This window comes from Podarcis pityusensis, assembly GCF_964106645.2.
Source record: "Podarcis pityusensis genome assembly, chromosome: 5".
Classification (NCBI taxonomy): Eukaryota; Metazoa; Chordata; class Lepidosauria; order Squamata; family Lacertidae; genus Podarcis; species Podarcis pityusensis.
Genome location: NC_138032.1, coordinates 36,635,607 through 36,655,861, shown reverse-complemented (window position 1 = coordinate 36,655,861; position 20,255 = coordinate 36,635,607). Strand labels below are relative to the sequence as shown.

The window sequence follows — 20,255 nt, the reverse complement described above, 5'->3', positions numbered from 1 at the left end:
AGTTTGTCAGTATCCTTCTTGAACTGTGGTGCCCAGAACTGGACACAGTACTCCAGGTGAGGTCTGACCAGAGCAGAATACAGTGGCACTATTACTTCCCTTGATCTAGATGCTATACTCCTATTGATGCAGCCCAGAATTGCATTGGCTTTTTTAGCTGCTGCGTCACACTGTTGGCTCATGTCAAGTTTGTGGTCAACCAAGACTCCTAGATCCTTTTCACATGTCCTGCTCTCAAGCCAGGTGTCACCCATCTTGTATTTGTGCCTCTCATTTTTTTTGCCCAAGTGCAATACTTTACATTTCTCCCCGTTAAAATTCATCTTGTTTGTTTTGGCCCAGTTCTCTAATCTGTCAAGGTCGTTTTGAAGTGTGATCCTGTCCTCTGGGGTGTTAGCCACCCCTCCCAGTTTGGTGTCATCTGCAAATTTGATCAGGATGCCCTTGAGTCCATCATCCAAGTCGTTGATAAAGATGTTGAATAAGACCGGGCCCAAGACAGGAGGGATCATTTCATCCCTCCTGAGTTTGTAAGCATTAAAAGAAAAGCCTACTCTACTATTGCAAATACCCATAAAGCCAATAATTATTATATCCATTCTGCGGGGGGCAGTGCTGTGGCCAAGAAAATGTGGGTTACACAAGTCCTGCACAGAAACCCAGGTGTTATTATACCCATTTTTAGTGGGGTATTTAGCTGCGTAGTTTGAACCCTGAAGTGTAGTCCAATATTCTTTATCTTGGTGTCGAGTTATTTAGGAAAACGCAGGGGCAGCCAAGTTGAATACAGTGGTACCTCGAGTTAAGTACTTAATTCGTTCCGGAGGTCCGTTCTTCACCTGAAACTGTTCTTAACCTGAAGCACCACTTTAGCTAATGGGGCCTCCAGCTGCCGCCGCGCCGCTGGAGCACAATTTCTGTTCTCATCCTGAAGCAAAGTTCTTAACCTGAGGTAATATTTCTGGGTTAGCGGAGTCTGTAACCTGAAGCATATGTAACCTGAAGCGTATGTAACCTGAAGTACCACTGTATAACTTCACTAGAGTGCAATTAATTAAAAGCTAGAGGAGATGAAGGAAGCCTGAGGATAAACTGGGGACTCACCTGTAGGCAGAAAAACTTTCTGTGTTGCCAGGTCCATCCACAGATGAAGTCTACATACTGAGAAACAATGGAGGGATACTGTAGACCTGGAATATTAATTTCTCAAATGCTACATCTACTCAGGCCCACCTCCAGACTGTCACCAGATCTACCAGAAATGGTAGCTCTGTTCTCTACTGCTATGAATGTATGCATGGTGTATGTTTATTTGGAGTATTTACTCTTTCCCCCTCTTGGAAAAATTCCTGCAGACACCCAAGATATGGCACGCCAGTATTAGCATGTGTTGGAAGCAAGTGGGACCAGCACTCACCAGATCAGTCAACATGCTGATAACCGCTTCTTGGTATAAAAATGGAAATGCAGTTTGGCCTTTTGTTGCCATTCTCAAGTGCTACACAAACAGGCACTCCTTTAAAAAGAAGTAGAATCCTGGGGGGAAAGGATACAAGAACAGTTTGGAGTGCTAGATGACATGCCTTCTAGTGGAAGATTCATCTACTGTTTTTCTATAGAAAATGATTTCATCTTGACTGTACTAAATAAATGAGCCTCACTATCAATACTTTCTCCACGGTGTCACAGAGAGCACAACAAGAATCAATAATTTAATATAAAGCGCTCTTAAAGGAGGAGGAGCCGATCGACATGTGATACAGAATCATTATATGGCTTTTATTGGACGGAACCATATTAGATTACAGGTGGGGAAATGGATGACTGAATGCTCCCCCATGGAGGAGGGGATAACCCAAACCCCTCTTCCTGAACATAGTAAACTAGCCAAGGACAGAAAAGACAACTGAAAAATCCCTTTCTCTGATATGCTAGTTTTTCTGTGTACCTGCTAGGTTTTCCAGGGTGGAAGGTAGCATTCAAACATACAATCCCTCAGCCGATGCTGGAATTTAAATAAAGGCAGACCCACCACTATAGTGGCACTGTAAAGCTGAAGAGAAAAAGACAGCTCACACTTTGGTTATTCACTCCTGCCTGTGTGGAGACCCAAACAAAATGGAATTTAGTGCACACACACACACAAGAATGTGTAAAGCAGAGGATTTTCTAAAACAGAGCCCTAAATCCTTCACTGAGTAAAATATCCTTACTGAGTCTAGGAAGATTTAAAAGAATGAAATAAGTGTCATAAAAAGGTGTTTTCTTTATAGGACCTTGGAGGGAGGCACTCAATTTGGCTTCAAATCAAATCAGATGGAATAAATTGCTATACCATACCTCAGACATACTTCATCCAAAATCTCCCTTTCAATTGGAAATCTTTCCCAGGATATTGCTTTATTATCAAAGTAATTTCCTCGATAGACTAAAAATAATAAGGTTCCTCTTTGTCAAGTTTCGGAAGGTTATGATTAAAGTTGTCAAGGGCCTAACAGGGACTCGACAGTGTAGGGAGGCACAAAGAAGGTTCTGGAAATTATTTGAAGCCCCTCCCTTTCCCACATAACTCTTGATCATAAGCAAATGAACTGTGGCACGTGCCGTAAAGGAAAAGCCATAAAACATTGAGTTGCGATCAGAAGAACTGTGACTTGAGTACTGTGTTAAAAACAATCCCTTGATAAAAAGATACAGAGCAAGAAAGCTAATTACAATTTGTAACCCTAAACCAGGGGATTTGGCCTAAACTCATTTCAGGTCAACTCATGAGCTTGATCAAAAGTTGCTTAACTGGTTTACAGGCCACTGTTCAACTGCGGTAGCTTTTTTCTAGAGCCTCTGCATTTTTATACAAGTTCAGAGAGAACCTCTGGCCAGGTGTCCTGAGCTGAATCTTGCCCACGCCTTGTGGGCTTTCCTCCCCACCCATCACCCCACTTGCTTGCCACCTCAGGTGCTTACCAGACCACATGTTCACCCCTCATGTTTACCTGCTGTCAGTGGCTGAGCCATTCTAATTTGTCCTGCAATGCTCTGGGAGTAATGATGCATCACATCTCAAGTCAATTGCCAAGAGGTGAGTCAAATGACAGCACCAAATGGCTCTGATTAAGTTTCTGGAGGCAGCTACTGGCCCTGTATTTGTAAGTATTTAGAAAGGCCCTGGAGAACAAGTGGGCATGGGATTGCCTACAGGGGTCGTTTCTGTCTAAGAATATCAGTTTCATCTGTCTGAAATTTAGGCGAGTCCTTTGCTGGCACAGAAAACTAGTGCACCTCTGAAGAAGATATACCTTTGAACCGCATTGGGCATTTATCCCTCTACTTAAATTCTCCAACTGTCACCTGTTCGATGTGCTTTCTTGCCCTCTTCCTGAACCCAAACCAAGGGCAAGGTGGGATACCCCAGGAACAACATTCAATGGGCTTTCATCACATGCTTGCAAGGAATACGCTTGTTAATTGTTCTAAAGGCTGATCAAGAAAATATATGTGTACCTTGAAGGCGGGGGTCATAAAAATGAAACGTGCTTCCTATTTCAATCTGGGGGGAGCGGGGACTGTGCAAAAGTTTAAGAAATATAAGTGCAATCATGTTCACAGGAACACAGAACCCTCCTATAATCTTAAGTGCCTTTAACTCGACAAAAGCACCATTTGTGAGCCTAATTCTATCCGAAATCAATGGCAGCCAAGCGAGTCTGACGACTTCACTCATGCTCAGCTGCTCCACTATTTCTCCTGGCTATAAAGGAACAGCCCAGATGTCACTGAAGATTCATCCATCTGCCCCCTCCGCCTCGATGAGTTCCAAAACCACTTGACAGAAGGGTGAAGAGGCTTCTCTGCAAACATCATACAATATCTGAAAACCAAAGGCCCCTGCAAATCTGGGCGGTGAAGTGCAAAGCCCTTGCTCCTCTTGTGTAGCCTGATTCCAACTACTTTATAAGAGAATGAGACACCGAGGGCAGCTGTGGTATCTCCTTTGTTGAAAGATTTCAAGAGGAAACTGGAAATGTCTCACAGGCTCTGCCTTATGTCTGAGAAACCTTAGGGCAGTGGGTTGGAGATGAACCACTAAGCCTCTTCCAATGTTATAGCTTGATGGCAGTGGTCAGCATCTAGTGGCTCCTGGCCAACAAAACTTGGCCCTTTCATTGTTGCTGCTTGCCCCATTCACTGCAAGCCCAAAGAAGCACAGAAGGGGAAGCAAGATACATGGATGTGGAGTGGGGGCGGGGAGCACATCTTGCCTTGCTCTTGCACAAGGAAAATGGAGAACGTAAGACACTTGAGACCATGCATGTAAACAATTCCTTTCTCTTCCTGTTGAGGAAAGAACTACAAGTGAGCTGGGGTGACTAGCTGGTCACCAGAAAGGGTGGCACTTCATCTGCCATGGGACTGGATCCAGGAAAAAGACCACAGAGAAAGGAGCTGGACAAAGCTGGCTTTCCCATCCCATTTCCAGAAGCTCACAGAAAGTGCCTTCATCTGATCTGGGGGGATCCCCTCTTCCCTCCTCTGCCCTCATTCCTCAGCTCATGCAGATGGTCCGACCCATGGGAGAGGCTTTTGGAGAGGGTTCCTTGGGGAAATCAGCTTCTACCAACCCCCTTCCATAGGCATTTCTCTAAATCCAACCCATTATTCCCCAAAGGAGGGGAAACATTGCTTGCTGGTGTTCTCTGGCTTTAGCTTATGGCAGGGGAACCTGTGAAGGAGAGTGCAAGGATATAAGACCATCCGCTACAAAGGGCCTCAATTTTCCACAAATAAACTCAGTCATCCATCAACCAACTTTCCATCTTGCCTTGTGTTTGTTTTTAGACATGCTTTTGAAGTGGAATGGATACCGTTTCAAGACCTGACGCCATTGTTTTTCCTTTACTAAATGATACATCCAATTAACATGTACTTAAATATACTTATTGTTGGCCCTATCAAATCAGTTAAAGCGACTGGGGTATAAAAAGTTATATGAATGCAGGCAAGTGAAGAGGGAATAATTGCAATTGTGAGAGTACAAACTGTGTACTGGGATGTTGTTTGGGGTTTTGTGTTGGTGGCCAGGTTGTTTGCTGTTGGTATTTTGTATCTTTAGATTTTGTTGTGATTTATGTAGAAATTGTTCAGTTTGGTTTTGTATTTCTTAATGTTTTATTTATTCTTTTTGTTATGTTGTAGTTATGTATTTTTTCATGTTGGAAGCTGCCTTGAGCATGGTTTGAACTGTGGAAAGACGGAACACAAATAAAATTATGTATGTGTGTACATACATACAGGTACAGGCACATACGCTCCATTTGAAAAGCCTCACCCAATTTTGAGTTGGGCCTAGATTTCTTCAGATTTAGAGCTGACACAAAATAGGATTCATCTTTGCCCCTGCCACAAGCCAGTCTCCTTTGCCACTAACTAGCCCTCCCCTTCCCAACAACAAAAATACCTTTTATCTCTGAGGAGGAGGTAACCAACAAAGGGGCCGGCTCACTAGACAGTAGAGGCTTTTGCCAACCTTCAGATGCACCATCGATTGGGGAGGTGGGGGCCAGGCCTCCTCAATATTCTGCAGCCAGACAGGCCCTGTCAGCCCTCCTGCAACTGCAGTGGGGTCCAGTGGGCCCTCCCAAGGTTACAACAAGCCCCGCTGGGCCTTTCAGAGGGCGCAAAGGGCCCCATCAGGCCACCTCACACTGTGTGATCTCACACAGAACCTGGTGTGCCTGCCAACCTCTTAGTAATTGGAAGGATGCCATTGGGCACGATTTGGGTTGTTGCCGGGGAGAGCTTTGTGTATTTTTTATAAACTGCAGGTGTTGCTATTTTAATGTATCTTATTTTATGCTTATGTTTTAAACACATTGGATGCAATTCATTTCTGCCTGCATCTGATGTGACTCCAACAACATCTGGATGGCTACAGGTTCTCAAAGCCTGGACTAAAATACCTAATAAAAGCATTCCCATAAATGTTCTTTCAATGGGCTTCATACATGAATGTTCATCATTTGATGACTTCAGGAAGGGTGGATTGCATGTGAGAATGGACCATCACTGATCCAACACCACAGAGAGAACTTATTGGTCACTTTAAATGCAGTGCTTTCCTTTTTATAAAGTTTTTATTTGTGATTTTTTTTCAGATTTTCTTTTTTAACTTATAATGTTTACAAGAATGGAAATATTACACAATCAAATCAAATACTGTTAGTGTATTGTTATAGAAAAAAGAAGCTATATAGGCAATATGCAACTGGGAGGAAATGGAAATAAAAATGTCAAACAGGAATTTCCAGTTAAGTTTCCAGTATACAAAAAAAACAGGTCTGTGAGTTCAGAAACTGTTCCTGTGTATCCTTTGGTAAATTACTCTGCTACAGTTACTCTGCTACAGTTCAAGTTTTCACAGGAGTATGGGACTTTTAAGTTGTACCATCTTTACTGGCTTCTGGTCTGGTTTATTATTTTTATTTTAGTGCAATTAAAAGTGCTTTAAACTATGGATGGGGAATCAGTGGACTACTCCCAAATGCTGTTGGACTTCAGCTCCCATCAACCCCAACAAGCATGGTCAATTATCAGAGATCATGGGCATTGCAGTCCTCTCTCAACATCTGGAGAGTTACAAGTTCCCCAACTCTGCCCTAAACAGTTGGAGGCCAGGATATCTGGAAAAAGCATCTTCCCACATGAATCTGCCCACCCACTCTTTGTCCATGAAAGCAAATACTTTGTATGAGAGTTACAGCTGATGGGTGCATGGGGCAGGGCCTTCTGGGTTGTGGCACCCAGCCTGCAGTTGAGCTGCTATTATGAAGTCCCAGATTATCCTTTGAAACTTTAACAAGGAGGCACCCTGTTTAGAATACCGTCCTCTAGCCACCACATAAAGTTAGGAACCATTAGAAATAAAAGCCCTCTTAGCATTAGAGCTCAGAACTATCAGTGTGGTGTCCACTGGCAGTGAACATCCTGGGACTAGGCCAATAGTGTTTATAATCCTGCTCCAAAATGCAGACGCAACAAGGCACTCCCAACACATATGTAAACGAAACACTTTCAACTCGAGTCCATTCACACATACAGCTGCCAGTCATCAAGTGTACAGAAGATGAGTGTCGAGAAATCAAGGCGCTTTATATGCATGTGTGAAATGGGCTGGTGGTTCTATCATCTCTGCATTTTTACAAAATTTGACTTTTAAGCTACTCGTACATTATCCCCAAAGACTGCATGCTGAAGGAAAACTGGTCCATTTCACTTCAACGCTGCACTGGCAATACCAAAATCATACTCATTTAACAATGAGAACAGAAACAAAAAGCAGCTAGCGGACATTTGCTTGTCCCTAACTACGTCCCCATCCCATATGCAAAAGGAAAATGTTCACAATGCCGCCGGAGAATTCCCCATTAATTTCAATAGTCAGAATGTATCAAGTCCTGAAATCACAGCCTGGCTTGAAAACTTAATATTTAGTGTCACGCTTCTCCCCCCCCCCCCCAGTCCTGTGTTTTCTGCAAACTTTAACAGATACTCTTCTGCCACAAGCTGCCTTACCATAGTGCATATTAGCACTCACCCATTGTCTAGGATCTCTCCCCCCACACACACTCCTGACAATAGCATTCCAGCCAATACCATAATCCATAAACCAACCTAAATCCCAAGTATCGGTGCAGGTATTGTGAAACCATGCCGCACAGACCCTGCCACTCCCAGCCATTGTCATTTTTTGCTTTGCTGGGATTTAAGCCATTCCTCACTGTGGTTACTAGGAATTAGCTAGGTAAGCAAAGCTGTTTGCCCTGGGGTTAGCTGAGCTGTGCACTCCTGAGATTTCCAGAACAAAACAAAAACAAAAAAAAGTAAAGAGGGAGGGGGTTAAAAGAAAACGAGCCACCACCCCTTCATAATTTCGTACTGAAGCAGAGGTTGTTCACGCATGCAGGCAACGCAACGACCAGACTGTGGCCAGCTTTACGTGTGGCAAAATAGCACAATGGAACAAGGGGGTTGTTTTACCGCCAGAACAGCAACTTGATTTACAGGATGCATACGCATTTGTTCATTTGCAACTTTAAAGAGGCTGTCTTGAAATCTCTTAGAAATACCTGCCATTCGTGAATTCACTCTATGCCTTTTGAAAATGCTGCCAGAAGTGTGAATTTGGAAAAACAAAACAAAAATAACACAGCAAGAAGATACTTGGTAGGTAAACAATGGGGAGGAAAGTGATACAGAAACAGTGTTTCAAAGGATCATAGGGCAAAATGCAAAGGATGGTTTCTTTTATGAAATGTAACAGATCCTTTGTGCAGCTCCTTTGTGGGTGTTGCTGCTGCTGCTGTTGTTGTTTTTTGAAAAAAATCAAACCCTACCTACTCACAAAAACATTCTCCCACCTCTTGTAGAAGTCTAAGATGAAATAATACCAATCAAATTTCAGCCATGTAAACCAGGCTCTGTCTTTAAGGAGCTACGCCACATCCTAGCCATGCCTTCTCACACACCCCCGCCTTCTCCCTCTCTAGTCCACTAAATTCAAAACAGTAATAAAAAAGTGAGAGAAGTAGCACAAATTAAGCAGCTATTATCTCATCGCCTTCAGTAGACAGTTTTTATTCTCTCCCCAAATGTTGAATACACATGTTGCAATAAAGCATCATTAGCGTTCCTGCTTTGTGTTCTTGGCAAGCAAAATCAATACAAATAGCTAAGCCTGGGCTGCTAAACTAAACCTTAAGGGCTGTGTCTCCTTAAAATCGCCCCCATTCCTTCCAGCTTCTAATTGTCAGCAGCAAAGAAGGGAGCAAGGTCCAGAGCCCCCGTCCCCCCCCAACACACACACACACATGCTGCTTCCAGCAGGCAGCAGCCTCCTCCCTTGAACCTAGCATTTTTTTAAAAGAAAGAAAGAAAAAGCCCCTGCAAAGACAACCAGCTGGGAGAAGATCAGTGCAAGAAGGAATTTGTCTTTTGAAAAGGAAAGGAAAAGATCGCCAGTGCTTTTCTCCCGGCTAATCTCATCCCTCAATTACATCATGGATAAGGCGGGGATTAAAAGGTGGATCCCTGCAGCCCTCAACAAAAAAAGAGGAGACTTGGAGGTTTTTTTTAAGAAAAGAAAACAGTCACGGTGTTATTTATAGAAGATGGTCCCCGTCGTAAGACTAACAGGCTTCCCGGGGTTTAAGAAGGCAAGGATTTTAGACCGCAAGGTTTCCAAAGTTGCACCGCCCTGTTGCATCCAGGCAGCAGCTAAAGCGGTTTCATGGTTCCATTTAATTGCACCCGCTGAACATCTTCTGAATGGTCACGTTTGTCATTCATCATCCTAGCGGGGATGACTGACAGCACTACACCCTCCTCCTCCTCCTAGTACTGTCCTGTGGACCCCGAAGTGACTCTTCATAAAGATGCCCCCAACTAGATTGGGGCAGCTTGATGCAAAAGGTCACAAGTTGCTCATCACCAAAGGATGGAGACCAAAGGATGTCCTCCCCATTCCTCCTCCCCTCCCCAGGTTGGTGAAATCCCTGAGCCACTCCCCCTCCCCAACCTCCTTTGTGGGAGTGGGAAAGTTTCTTTCGCGGGTGTCCCCTCGCTCTACAAAACCGAGGGTTTGCTCGTTCCTTGTGTGAATGAGTGTGTGACACAAACTCCCAGCCACGATCTATAGACAGCAGAGAACAGATTCCAGGAGCCAAGATTTGGTTTATGGCTTGATTCATTCAATGGGTGGGGGAAGAAGGGCTGTGACAGGTAATACACCACACACACACGCCCCAGCCACCGTGGAGAAGCGCGGGGTCTTCGGTTCTCAACTGACCCCTTTGCTTCTGCGATTGTCTAGCTCCGTTATATACTGCGATCTGCCGGGGCGGACTCCCCCGTAAGCGACACCTCGAAGAAGGAACGCGCGCGGAACATCCGCGCTACTTCCGCGACAAAAAGCCATTGGCAAGGCATGCCCGCCCGGGTTCTCCTCTGCAATTCCCCCCGCCACAAACGCGCACACAAACGGCCAGCTCCGCGAATGTCGGGTGGGGAAGCGCCCGTCGAGGAGGCGAGGCACAGGCGCAAGATGCGCACCGTCTCCCAAGACCGAGACGCTTGCGCACCTCCCGGTCGCGGGCGGAGCGGGGACCCTTCCTCGTCTCCGGCAGCTCGACCTGCCCTCGGGGGCCACCCGCTTCCCGGGACCGAGCCAGGCTCCTCGACGACCAATGGCTTCGCTCTGCGCGCCACGGAGGCAGGAGGGAAGGCCGGGGGCTGCGAAGCCCCCCGGAGCCCGGCCGGCCAGCCAGCCCCACAAACTGCATTGCAACCTCTGGCTGGCGAGTCAGGAAGGGCTGCCAGGCGCTTCCCATCCTCTAGTGCCCGCTCGTCCCCCCGGAGTCCCCCTCGCCCGCCGCCCTGCCTTCCTCCCGGAGAAGGTGCCTGGGCGAGGCAGAGCCCCGCGGGCGCGTCCCGAGAAGCCGCCGCCCCCAACGGAGCCCAGGCAGCCGGAGCCAAAAGTTTTCTCGTCCGCCGCCGTCGACTTTACCTTCCACGGCTGCGATCGCAGATGCCAAGCAGAACAGCACGACAAAATCCAATGGCATGGGCGCGCCAAACATGATGCGGGCGCACCCGCGGAGAAATAGCTCCTCGTCGGGCGACCGCGCTTAGTTCCCTTCCCGCTGCTCCGCGGGCTCCGCTTCAACCAGACGCGGAGATGCAGCGACCGATCTAGATCCGTTCACACACACACAGAGAGAGGGAACGATCTCCACTCCGGATTATAGCCCCGTCGCCCGCGTGGGTCCGTGTGTGCGTGCGTGCATGCGTGTCTGTGTATATGTGTGTGTGTGAAGGTATGTGCGAGTGTCTGGGTGGGTGCGTGCGTGTGTGTGTGTGTGTGTGTGAGGTGTGCGTGAGAGAGCGAGGGAGTGTATATTTTAGTGTCACATTGCAAGCCGTAGTAAAGTGTACAGTGAGAACTGGATCAGCCACTGAGGCTGCAAGGAGGGAGGGGGGGAGAGAGAGAGGCTTCCCCGCCTCCCCCCCCCCCCGCACCCGCGCGTACCATCCACACTCTTCCCACCCCCGGCAGCTCCTGTCCAATCAAGGAACCCAACCTGCAAAAATCCCCCGGCCAATCAGCGGCGAGCGCTGCCTTCCGCTGGTATTGTTAGTTTTAGAAAAACTTTTGCTAAGGGAAGAGAGCGAGGGACGAGGGAGAGAGAGAGAGAGAGCGCCGAAGGAAGGGGAAGAGCGGCCCCTAGTGACTGATCGGGAGCGCTGCGCTCCTGCTTCCACTGATGCAGCATTAATTCGGGGCGCTGGACGCAGAAGCAGCCCCTGCCTTTAAGCTAACGAGAAGCCACCTATTTAAATATCTTCAGCTGCGTTCGGCTTTTGTTTACAGGGCGCTTCCTCGCGGCCTCCTGCGCCTTTCTGAAAGATTCCTCTTGTCCCTACGATCAACGGGAAATCGCAGGAATGTATTCCACCTAACAGAACACATGAGCAACATGATGAAGGCAGAACTTGCCTGCTAACTAATATCCAGACAATCGGAAGGGTTTGCCTAATCCTAGTCTCCAGAGCCAGAGATTTCCTGAACCTGCTGCTGCTGTGGCTGACGAGGCTTGGCCCTGGACCACCTTAATCCCACTAATAACCCTTGGGATCCAAAGTCTCTTTTCTTTCTCTCTCTTGCTTTTTAATGATTTTAATTACATTTGGACTGGACACAAGGCACTTTGCCTATGAGGATCACAAGATGACATCTCTGGCTTTTAACAAGCTATACAGTTTATAGGGATAGCTGTCATTTGTTGATTTCTTTTTTTAAATTCTATAGAAATTATTGCTGATTGATTGATTTGTTGAATTTATATACCACCCTTCATCCAAGGATCACAGGACAATTTACAGTAGAAATAGAAATAGACCCACTTTACGCTAAACAATAGTTTTAAAAATATGTGTATTCATTCAGTGGGGAAGGGACATGAAGGACACAAATCATGAGGACTGGAGAAAAGCCCTGCTGGATGAACTAGTCCACCATCCTGTCTTCACAAGCAGGAACTGTATGCCAGCACCCCTCCCCTGGTTTCCATCAAATGATATCCAGAAGGATACTATCTGATTGTGTTTCTTTAAAAATACATTTTAAAGCCTGAGGAAATAAAAATTCTTGCAGGAAAGGGTAACTGTGCTTTTTGGGAGAGAACATCACAAACAGGATGCAACCACTGAGAAGGCTCAATGCGTTGTTATTATTATGTCTGTTATGTACTGAGTTGAATAGGATCCAAAAGGCAGCAGTCTGATGGGTCCTAGAACAATAGGATTCAGAATGTAGCAGTCTGATTGGTCCTAGAACAATAGGATTCAGAATGCAGCAGTCTGATTGGTCCACAGGAGCCACCCAGTCCAGCTCCAGGTGGAAGGGAATCCGCAACCTGATTGGCTTACAGGAGAATCCCAGAATTAGCCAATCACGTGGGGCCCATTGTGTAAATAATGTATATAAGGCAGACATTCTGGGGGAACTTCCATTCCTCCTCACCACTATGAGCTGAATAAAGAGCATGAAATCCACTCTCGACTCCAAGTATATTTCAATATCATTTATACCCCGCCCATCTGGCTGGGTTGCCCCCAATATAGCCACAAAGCCAGTTTGATTGTTTGATATTCAAAATGTTGTTACCCATTTTTATCCCAACAATTGATTTCCAGACTAAAGTGGCTGAAGCTCTGGGGACGACTCGTTGCTGAGCAAAAAGGCATGCTCAGGTGTTTGGACACAGGCAGGGGCAGAAGCACACCTGCAAACCATGCATCAGCATCACAACAGACACACAGGCTGCTCTCTGGAGCTTTGCACTAGGAATGTGCAAGTATGCAGAGGGTTCCTAAGTATGTCTGGTTGGATGCAGCTAGAAACTTCAGCAGATTTCTAAGTGTGTTTAACCAAGCACACTTAGAAACACTCAGCAGACTTAATGTCATAGGTGCTGGGGCCCTGGGTGCCCGAGCACCCACAAAATTCCCCAAGAAGGGGGTGGGCACCCACAAATTTTGATGCCAGGGCCATGCACACTGCATGGCACCCACTACCCTGGGCACAGATGTTCACAGGCCAAGCTGGCACTCCTGCTTAGTGCAAAGGGCTAAAAGCACAACACAGTGCATATGCCCCTAACCAGAGTTTGCAACCTTGCTTAACTCACTTTTTGCTTGCCTGGGTCAGCAAAACTCCTGCCAGACTAGGGATGGAAGGGAAACCTGCTCTACTCAGATTCCAAAGCAGACTGAGTAGCTACAGCACAGAGTTTTTGTTTTGTTGTTGTGGCGCCTAGCTTGTGGAATATTCTCCCACCTGAGTTTTCACCACCTCCTGAAAATTTATTTGTTTACTGGGGCCTCTGCAGATCACTAGTACTAATGCCATTGAGAATTAATACTGCTTTTATTTGTTGAATGTTAATGAATTGTTCTTGTTGCTATGTTTTGGAATATTTAATGAAAAGACTGCCACTCTTTTCAGGTGGGATTCAATAACATACCAACAAATTAAGTTTGAACATTTAAAGTTGATTGGGAGGTCTTGCGCAATGAACCTGCTTTCCCAAAAGATCAGACTTTTGCAGTAAGGAAAATGCATGGGAAAGTGTGGTATGACACTTGCAGCACCATTAACCCCCCTGCAAGCCAATCAAAATGAGTGCTTGTTAAATAGTCAATGTCCATCTAATCTCCCTAGAAACAAATCATGTTTAATGCTCAATAAACAGGTCATCTGGAAGTGTCATCCCTCCCGCCTCCGTCAAGGATCTTGGTTTGTTTCTCCCACCACACAAGATTCTAATTGCTGGCGCACTTTTCGGGTGGGTTGTGGCACAGGTTGTGCTTGAAGTGTTTTGTTACATTTTGACCACTTCAAGTCAGAGCTGCCCTGCATTCCAATGGCGGAAGTGAAATGTTCAGAAATCACTTACTCTCATCGACGCCGCCATCGCCATTAATACAAAAAAGGTAATACAATCCCAGACACAAACAGCCGGGCTCTAGGAGTGAGCAAACATGGAGGAGCTAACTGAATGCCCCCCCCCCCTTCTCTCTCTTTTCAGAGGACAGCCTGACTGGAGATGGGAGATTGGGAGTGACAGATCACAGGCTGAGCCAAGCCTCCTTATTAATATGTGTGTTGTGTACCTTGATTCCCATGCCCCTCCTAAGAGAAGAAGGGAAAGGATGCCACTAAATCAGCTACTGCTGTACAGGGTGGTGATATTTTATGTCTTTACATGTGTTTTATGGTGATAGAGAGACATTAGATGCTTTCTGTTCAATCAAAATGCATAAATAAAATGGAGCAAACAGCAAGAGCCTGACTCCCACCCTCTCCAAGCTCAGTTCACCTCTCCAAGGCTTCTAAATGATGTGCCCTCACAATGTAGAGTCACCTCATTGGATTTTAGCTTCATGCAAATGGAATCTCCCTCTCCTCCCCCCCCCACCTGCCTCCACTCTATCTCAGGAAGAGTGTGTATGTGTGTGCATTCGCATGCATGCATCTCCATGTTTGCAGAATAAGTAAGCAGGCCTACAACTTTAAATGTCTTCCAGATTCTGTGTATCCCTAGTTGCATCACTGGAATGGGCAGAATAGATAGATGCTACTGCTGCTGCTGCTGCTGCTGCTGCTGCTGCTATATTATTTATATGCCGTCCATCTGACTGGGTTGCTCCAGCCACTCTGGGCAGCTCCCAACAAAATCCTTTAGGACCAGTGTTATATGGTTCCAGTGGCCGCTCCCAGTCACCAGTCTAGCTGCCGCATTCTGGATTATGTATAGTTTGAGTCACCTTCAAAGGTAGCCCCACATAGAGCGCATTGCAATAGTCCAAGTGGGAGATAACCAGAACATGCACCACTCTGGTAAGACAGTGCACAGGCAGGTAGGGTCTCAGCCATTGCACCAGGTGGAGCTGGCAGACAGCTGCCCTGGACACAGAATTAACCTGCACTTCCATGCACTTCCAGACTGACCCCAAGGCTGCATGCCTGGTCTTTTAGCATAGTTGCTGCATTTTGGACCAGGGACTCCCCTGCACCTTCCCGTCCCCCAGAAATAGTACTTATGCCTTGTCAGGATTCAACCACAATCCCTTGACCACCAACCACCAATTAAATGAGAGGTAGAGCTGGGTATGATCTGCATACAGTGGTACCTCGGGTTAAGAACTTAATTTGTTCTGGAGGTCCGTTCTTAACCTGAAACTGCTCTTAACCTGAGCTACCACTTTAACTAATGGGGCCTTCCACTGCCACCACACCGCCGGTGTACGATTTCCGTTCTCATCCTGAGGTAAAGTTCTCAACCCGAGGTACTATTTCTGGGTTAGCGGAGTCTGTAACCTGAAACGTCTGTAACCTGAAGCGTCTGTAACCCGAGGTACCACTGTACGGGTGAACACCTAACCCAAAGTCCCAGCAGCTTCGTATAGATGTTAAAAAGCATAGGGGAGAAGACACAGCCCTGAGGCACCCCACAAGTGAGCACCCAGGGTCCAAACACTCATCCCTCAACACCACTCCCATTCCAACAGCCCTCTAACCTCACCTTCCTTTGCTTCTTGTCTCAACTCTCAAGGGAAAGAACTCATTTGGGTGAGCTATGCTATTGAGGGAGCTGCTTGGGGTCAGGCTCTGGGCAGCAGGTAGGAGATGCCTCTACCTGTGGCTTTCCTCCTGCTGGAAAGTAGCCTTCATCTACTGCACTCCCTCTCCTTCCTCCTGCTTGCTTTCCATTGCTACACTTCAGCCCCTGCAGCTCTCCTCACTTGCCCTCCATTTTCCACCTCACCTTAGCCTCCTCCCAGGATGTCTCATTTTGACCTTAGGCCCCTCCAGATAACCTCCTATCCCAATTTGCTTGCACATAGCTTACACATTAAACTAGGTTTAACGATGAGCATTCATTCTGATTTGTTTGCGGGAAGTTTATAAGAATGTGCATTCATCCTGATTTGCTCATGGGGTATTTATATGTTTCCCCCTTAATCATTTGTACTTCCTACACTTTGTCATGCATTTCCCAGTCACACTGCACAAAGTACAATATCTTAAAATGCATTTGTTGCACCAGAGTGACAGAACACTTTATTTGTGCACACCTAGATTTCTAGCATGCGTTTGAATTCCTACAGCAAAATATTGACTCTCTGGGGTGGGGAGGACTGGTCCTGCAGACCTAGATGTTCCTAACTGCCTGGTGCTATTGTCAGGTGCCTTGGGTTGTACTGCCAGTTAATGCCTGATTTACATATAAGCTAAACAAGCTATAGCTTAGGGCCCCACTCTCTTGGGGGGCCCCAAAAAAATTAAAGAAAAAAAAACCTGAACGTACATTTCCAAAATATAAGATAAAAAACAAAGAAAATAAAACCTGCATACAGCAACATTTAGAGCTTAATAATTATTTCACTATTAATATACTTCTTAATTGTATTTCACTATTAATATACTTCTTCTTAATTGTATTTTAGTTCAACAATTACTTTGATAAAATACATATTTTGTTATGTGCAAATGGCTTTAGATACCTATTAGCTCCATAAATTACCATATAGTATATATATATTCAACAACAAAAAACAGCAACAATTTGTTGTTGACAAAGGACAGCTGGACATATAAAGGGCTCCATTACCTTCAGTAGCTTAGGGCCTCATGAAACCTAAATCCAGCCCTGCTGCCAGTGCTTTTTTTCGGGGGGGGGAGGGATGCAGGGGTACACATATCCCTAAACATTTTGTGAATCTAACGGGAGAAGAAACTTAAAATGTTAAATTTTTTAGTTTCTTCTCTAGCATGGTGAATCGTCAGTTCCGTTGCTACCTCCGATGGCGGCCTCATTTCCTGTCACGGTGTTTCCTGAGTCTCAGACGGAAGCAAGCATTTAATGTGTCAAGCAGGGGTTGGAATCTAGCACGGTGATTGGTCAGTTTCGTTGTTACCACCTCCGATAGCGGCTTTATTTCCTTTCCCAGTGTAATGCATGTTCTTTGTACTTTTGTCCATTTACTGGATTTATTTTTCCTAATTGGAACTACAAAATGGTGCTTTTCTTGAGTCAAAATGAGAGTACCCCTAAACATATTTTTTTTAGAAAAAACGTACTTTGTATTGGTATTAGCAAGCATGGCAAAGTGAAGCAGGTCAGTGTCTGGAAGGCAACTACAAACTCCTGCTGAGAATGCATGTGCAACTAAGATTGGCTTGGGCCATTGTGGGCAGAGCTGGTGGGTGATGCTTTGAAATGCTTTCTAGAGTGGTGAGCTACCATACCAATTCTCATTGCAAAGTGGAATGATTTTCTCCAGAAAGCGACAACAGGGATAGTGGGTGGATGCTGCAGCGATGTGGAGAGCATCAAACAGCTTATCAGCTGGAGATGATCAGAACTGGGAGCCATTTAATGAGGTTCCCACCAAACATCTTGTCCTGTGGATCAGATGGAGAACCTTTGGCCCTACAAACATTGCTGAACCACAGCTCTCTCCCTGCTCTAAATCCTGTATCATGTGCATAAGCCCCAAGGATAGAAGAAAAAGTCCTAAACAAAAAGAGAGACGAGTCAGCTATTGTCCATGCCACAGTTGGCAAACAACCTGTCATTTCTGGTCCCAGGTGCATCTTTTTATAACAGAGAACTCTGAAGTGCAAACTTGCAATTAAGATAATTATGGCGCATTTGCCAAGGCTAGGACATTAAACAACAACAAAGAGGACAACGTGAGTATTGCAAGAGGTCAGCTGCAATCCAACTGAGATTCATATTTCCAAACAAAGCAAAACTACAGGTTAGTTCTCAAGAAAGTAATATGACTCATAAAGTTGTTGTTTTTACAGTAACTTTAGAAATACAATCTGTTCGTGCAAATGGAAAACAGTGTGATCCTATCTATGAGTTACATGCCTGCTGGGCAGGTTAGAACTGCAATTACCGTATTTTTTGCACCATAACACTCACTTTTTTTCTCCCAGGAAGTAAGGGGAAATGTCTGTGCGTGTTATGGAGGGAATGCCTACGGGTGGCGGGGGGGATCTGCTGCAGTTGTGAGCAGAGGATCCATGGTTCCCCTTCCTTCCCTCCTCCGTGGCTCGCTTTGAAACAGCAAAGCGGGAGAAGAGCCGCTGAGTGGGGAGGAGAGAGGGACAGAGAGCCTGCTTCTTTAAAGGAGCAAAACGGGAGAGGAGAGGAGCCGCTTACACGAGTGTAAGCAGCTCCTGTCCGGTTGGTTCCTTTAAAGCAAGCAGGCTCTCTGTCCCTCTCTCCTCCCCACTCAGCTCGCTACATAGCAGCAAAGTTTTTCAGCTCGCTAAGCCAGGGATGAGCGGGGAGGAGGGAGAAAAGCAGAGCCTGCTTGCTTTAAAGGAGCAAAGTGGAAGAGGAGAGGAGCCTTCTCCCCTTATACCCCTCTTCTTCATTATTAGCAGCATCCTTCTCCACACACCCCACGCGTGCTCCTTGTCCCTTGAGTGCTTTTCCTTCCCTCCCCACTTAAAACGTGGTTACAAAGCATGGATCCACATGGAGCCTCAGGATTTTTGCACTGGGCTACTCCAAACTCACTGTCAGATCACATGTCTGTGGCCACAGCATGAACCACAAAAATCATACATCCACTGTTTCATTTAGAATATTTTTTTTTCTTGTTTTCCTCCTCTAAAAACTACGTGCGTGTTATGGTCAGGTGCGTGTTATAGAGCGAAAAATACGGTAAATCCTCACATGCTGACAGAACACAATGTTATTTATACTGACAAAGTGATGCTCCTAAGCCCTGTCCTATGGGAGCCTCTGGTAAGAAAGGCATTGTGTGCCAGAAGGTGCGCATCCCACATAAGTGGAGGTTCCCCTTTATGAATATGACAACCTTGATCCTGGCCTCGTAGCATATGGAGAGCCAGTGCAGGTGTCACTGGCTGCCAGTCATCTGCCCCCGTTAGTGGTGTAGCCACTGCATTCACCATCAACTGGAGCTTCCAGACCAGGCCCAGCATATTGTTACTACAAGGCACTATAGGAAATTAAAATGGAGACTCACAGACCCAACTACCCAATGTGGGCCTTGTTGCAGCACTGTGAACTTGGTAGCTGCCGTGGGGTGCCAGGTGTTGATGCTGGGCCTAAGCTGACCATAAAGAGGGACATTTGAAGTATTTTATAAAGTGATGCACTAACAGTTTCTGCCAGTGGCCTCTGCATGAAAATGGTGCAAAGAAAGCAGTTTGTTTTTTATTATGTTTTGGAGTTAGTTCACCTGCCACAGGCATCCATAATCCCTAGTGATGCAGAACCTCGTCTGGAAGAAGTTTCTCTAAGGCTGTTGACCAACTAGATTCTAATGAACAGGCATATCCCTGAAAAACACTCCCATTGGCAGATGTATTACTAAAGGTTAAGCACTCACCAGGCAGCTGGTTGCTATCATTCCACCATAGGCTTTGCGTTTACAAGCTGCATGACATGCAGAAACTCAGAAGGTTTTTTCCCCCCATCACGTTGCCACTGTGCTGAGTCAAGCTGCACCTGCTGCTGTTGAAGGCAGAGAATTTGGGTCAGGAAAACGGGTGACAGTCTGATTCCAAATATGTACAAAAGAGTGCATGAAAATGAAGGCCTGCTGAAAGCACACTGGTTGGGAGACAACCTATTGGCATGAGGCACATTGCTGAAGGAAACGTGTCTCTATCAGCCTCTTGCATCCTGTTGTTCTGTGGGGTTCATTTGTAATCTGAGGTTCCTCCTGGACCCTTCCTTTGTGGCCCTCCAAATGTTGTTGGACTCAAACTCCCATCAGCCACAGCCAACATATCAAGGTAATGGGAGCTGTAGTTCAACAATATCTGGAGGGCCAAAGGGTCCCTACCCCCAAGGTTGCTATTTCTCAATAATAATAATAATTTTATTATTTGTACCCTGCCCATCTGACTAGGTTGCCCCAACCACTCTGGGTGGCTTCCAGCACATATAAAAGCGTAATGAAACATTAAACATTAAAAACATCCCCTTCAGATGTCTTCTAAAGGTTGCATAGTTGCTTATCTCCTTAACAGCTTTGTTCTTTTTATTTTTCAAGCAAAACAAGTACATGCATGCATGCATGCAGCAGTGGAGCATGTTTTCATGGCACCCAGGGTACCTGGGGTACACAAACATGGGGGCCCAGTG

The 20,255-nt window shown here is 46.0% G+C and overlaps 1 protein-coding gene across 17 annotated transcripts in view; it reads right to left on the bottom strand.

The window, feature by feature from the left end:
* EPHB1 (EPH receptor B1) overlaps positions 1 to 20,255 on the bottom strand; it is a 357,336-nt gene that overhangs the window by 326,877 nt on the left and 10,204 nt on the right. For 10 of the 17 annotated variants that reach the window (XR_013986829.1, XR_013986830.1, XR_013986831.1 and 7 more), the window contains exon 1: positions 10,559 to 11,037. Coding sequence is in view for 8 of the 17 variants with exons in the window: in XM_081007266.1 (XP_080863392.1) it covers positions 10,559 to 10,631 (73 nt within the window). In the remaining 9 variants the exon portion in view is untranslated. Of the gene's footprint in view, positions 1 to 10,558; positions 11,038 to 19,494; positions 19,623 to 20,255 lie in introns of those variants that run through there. The other 7 variants (XM_081007270.1, XM_081007269.1, XM_081007268.1 and 4 more) reach the window with 3 other exon arrangements.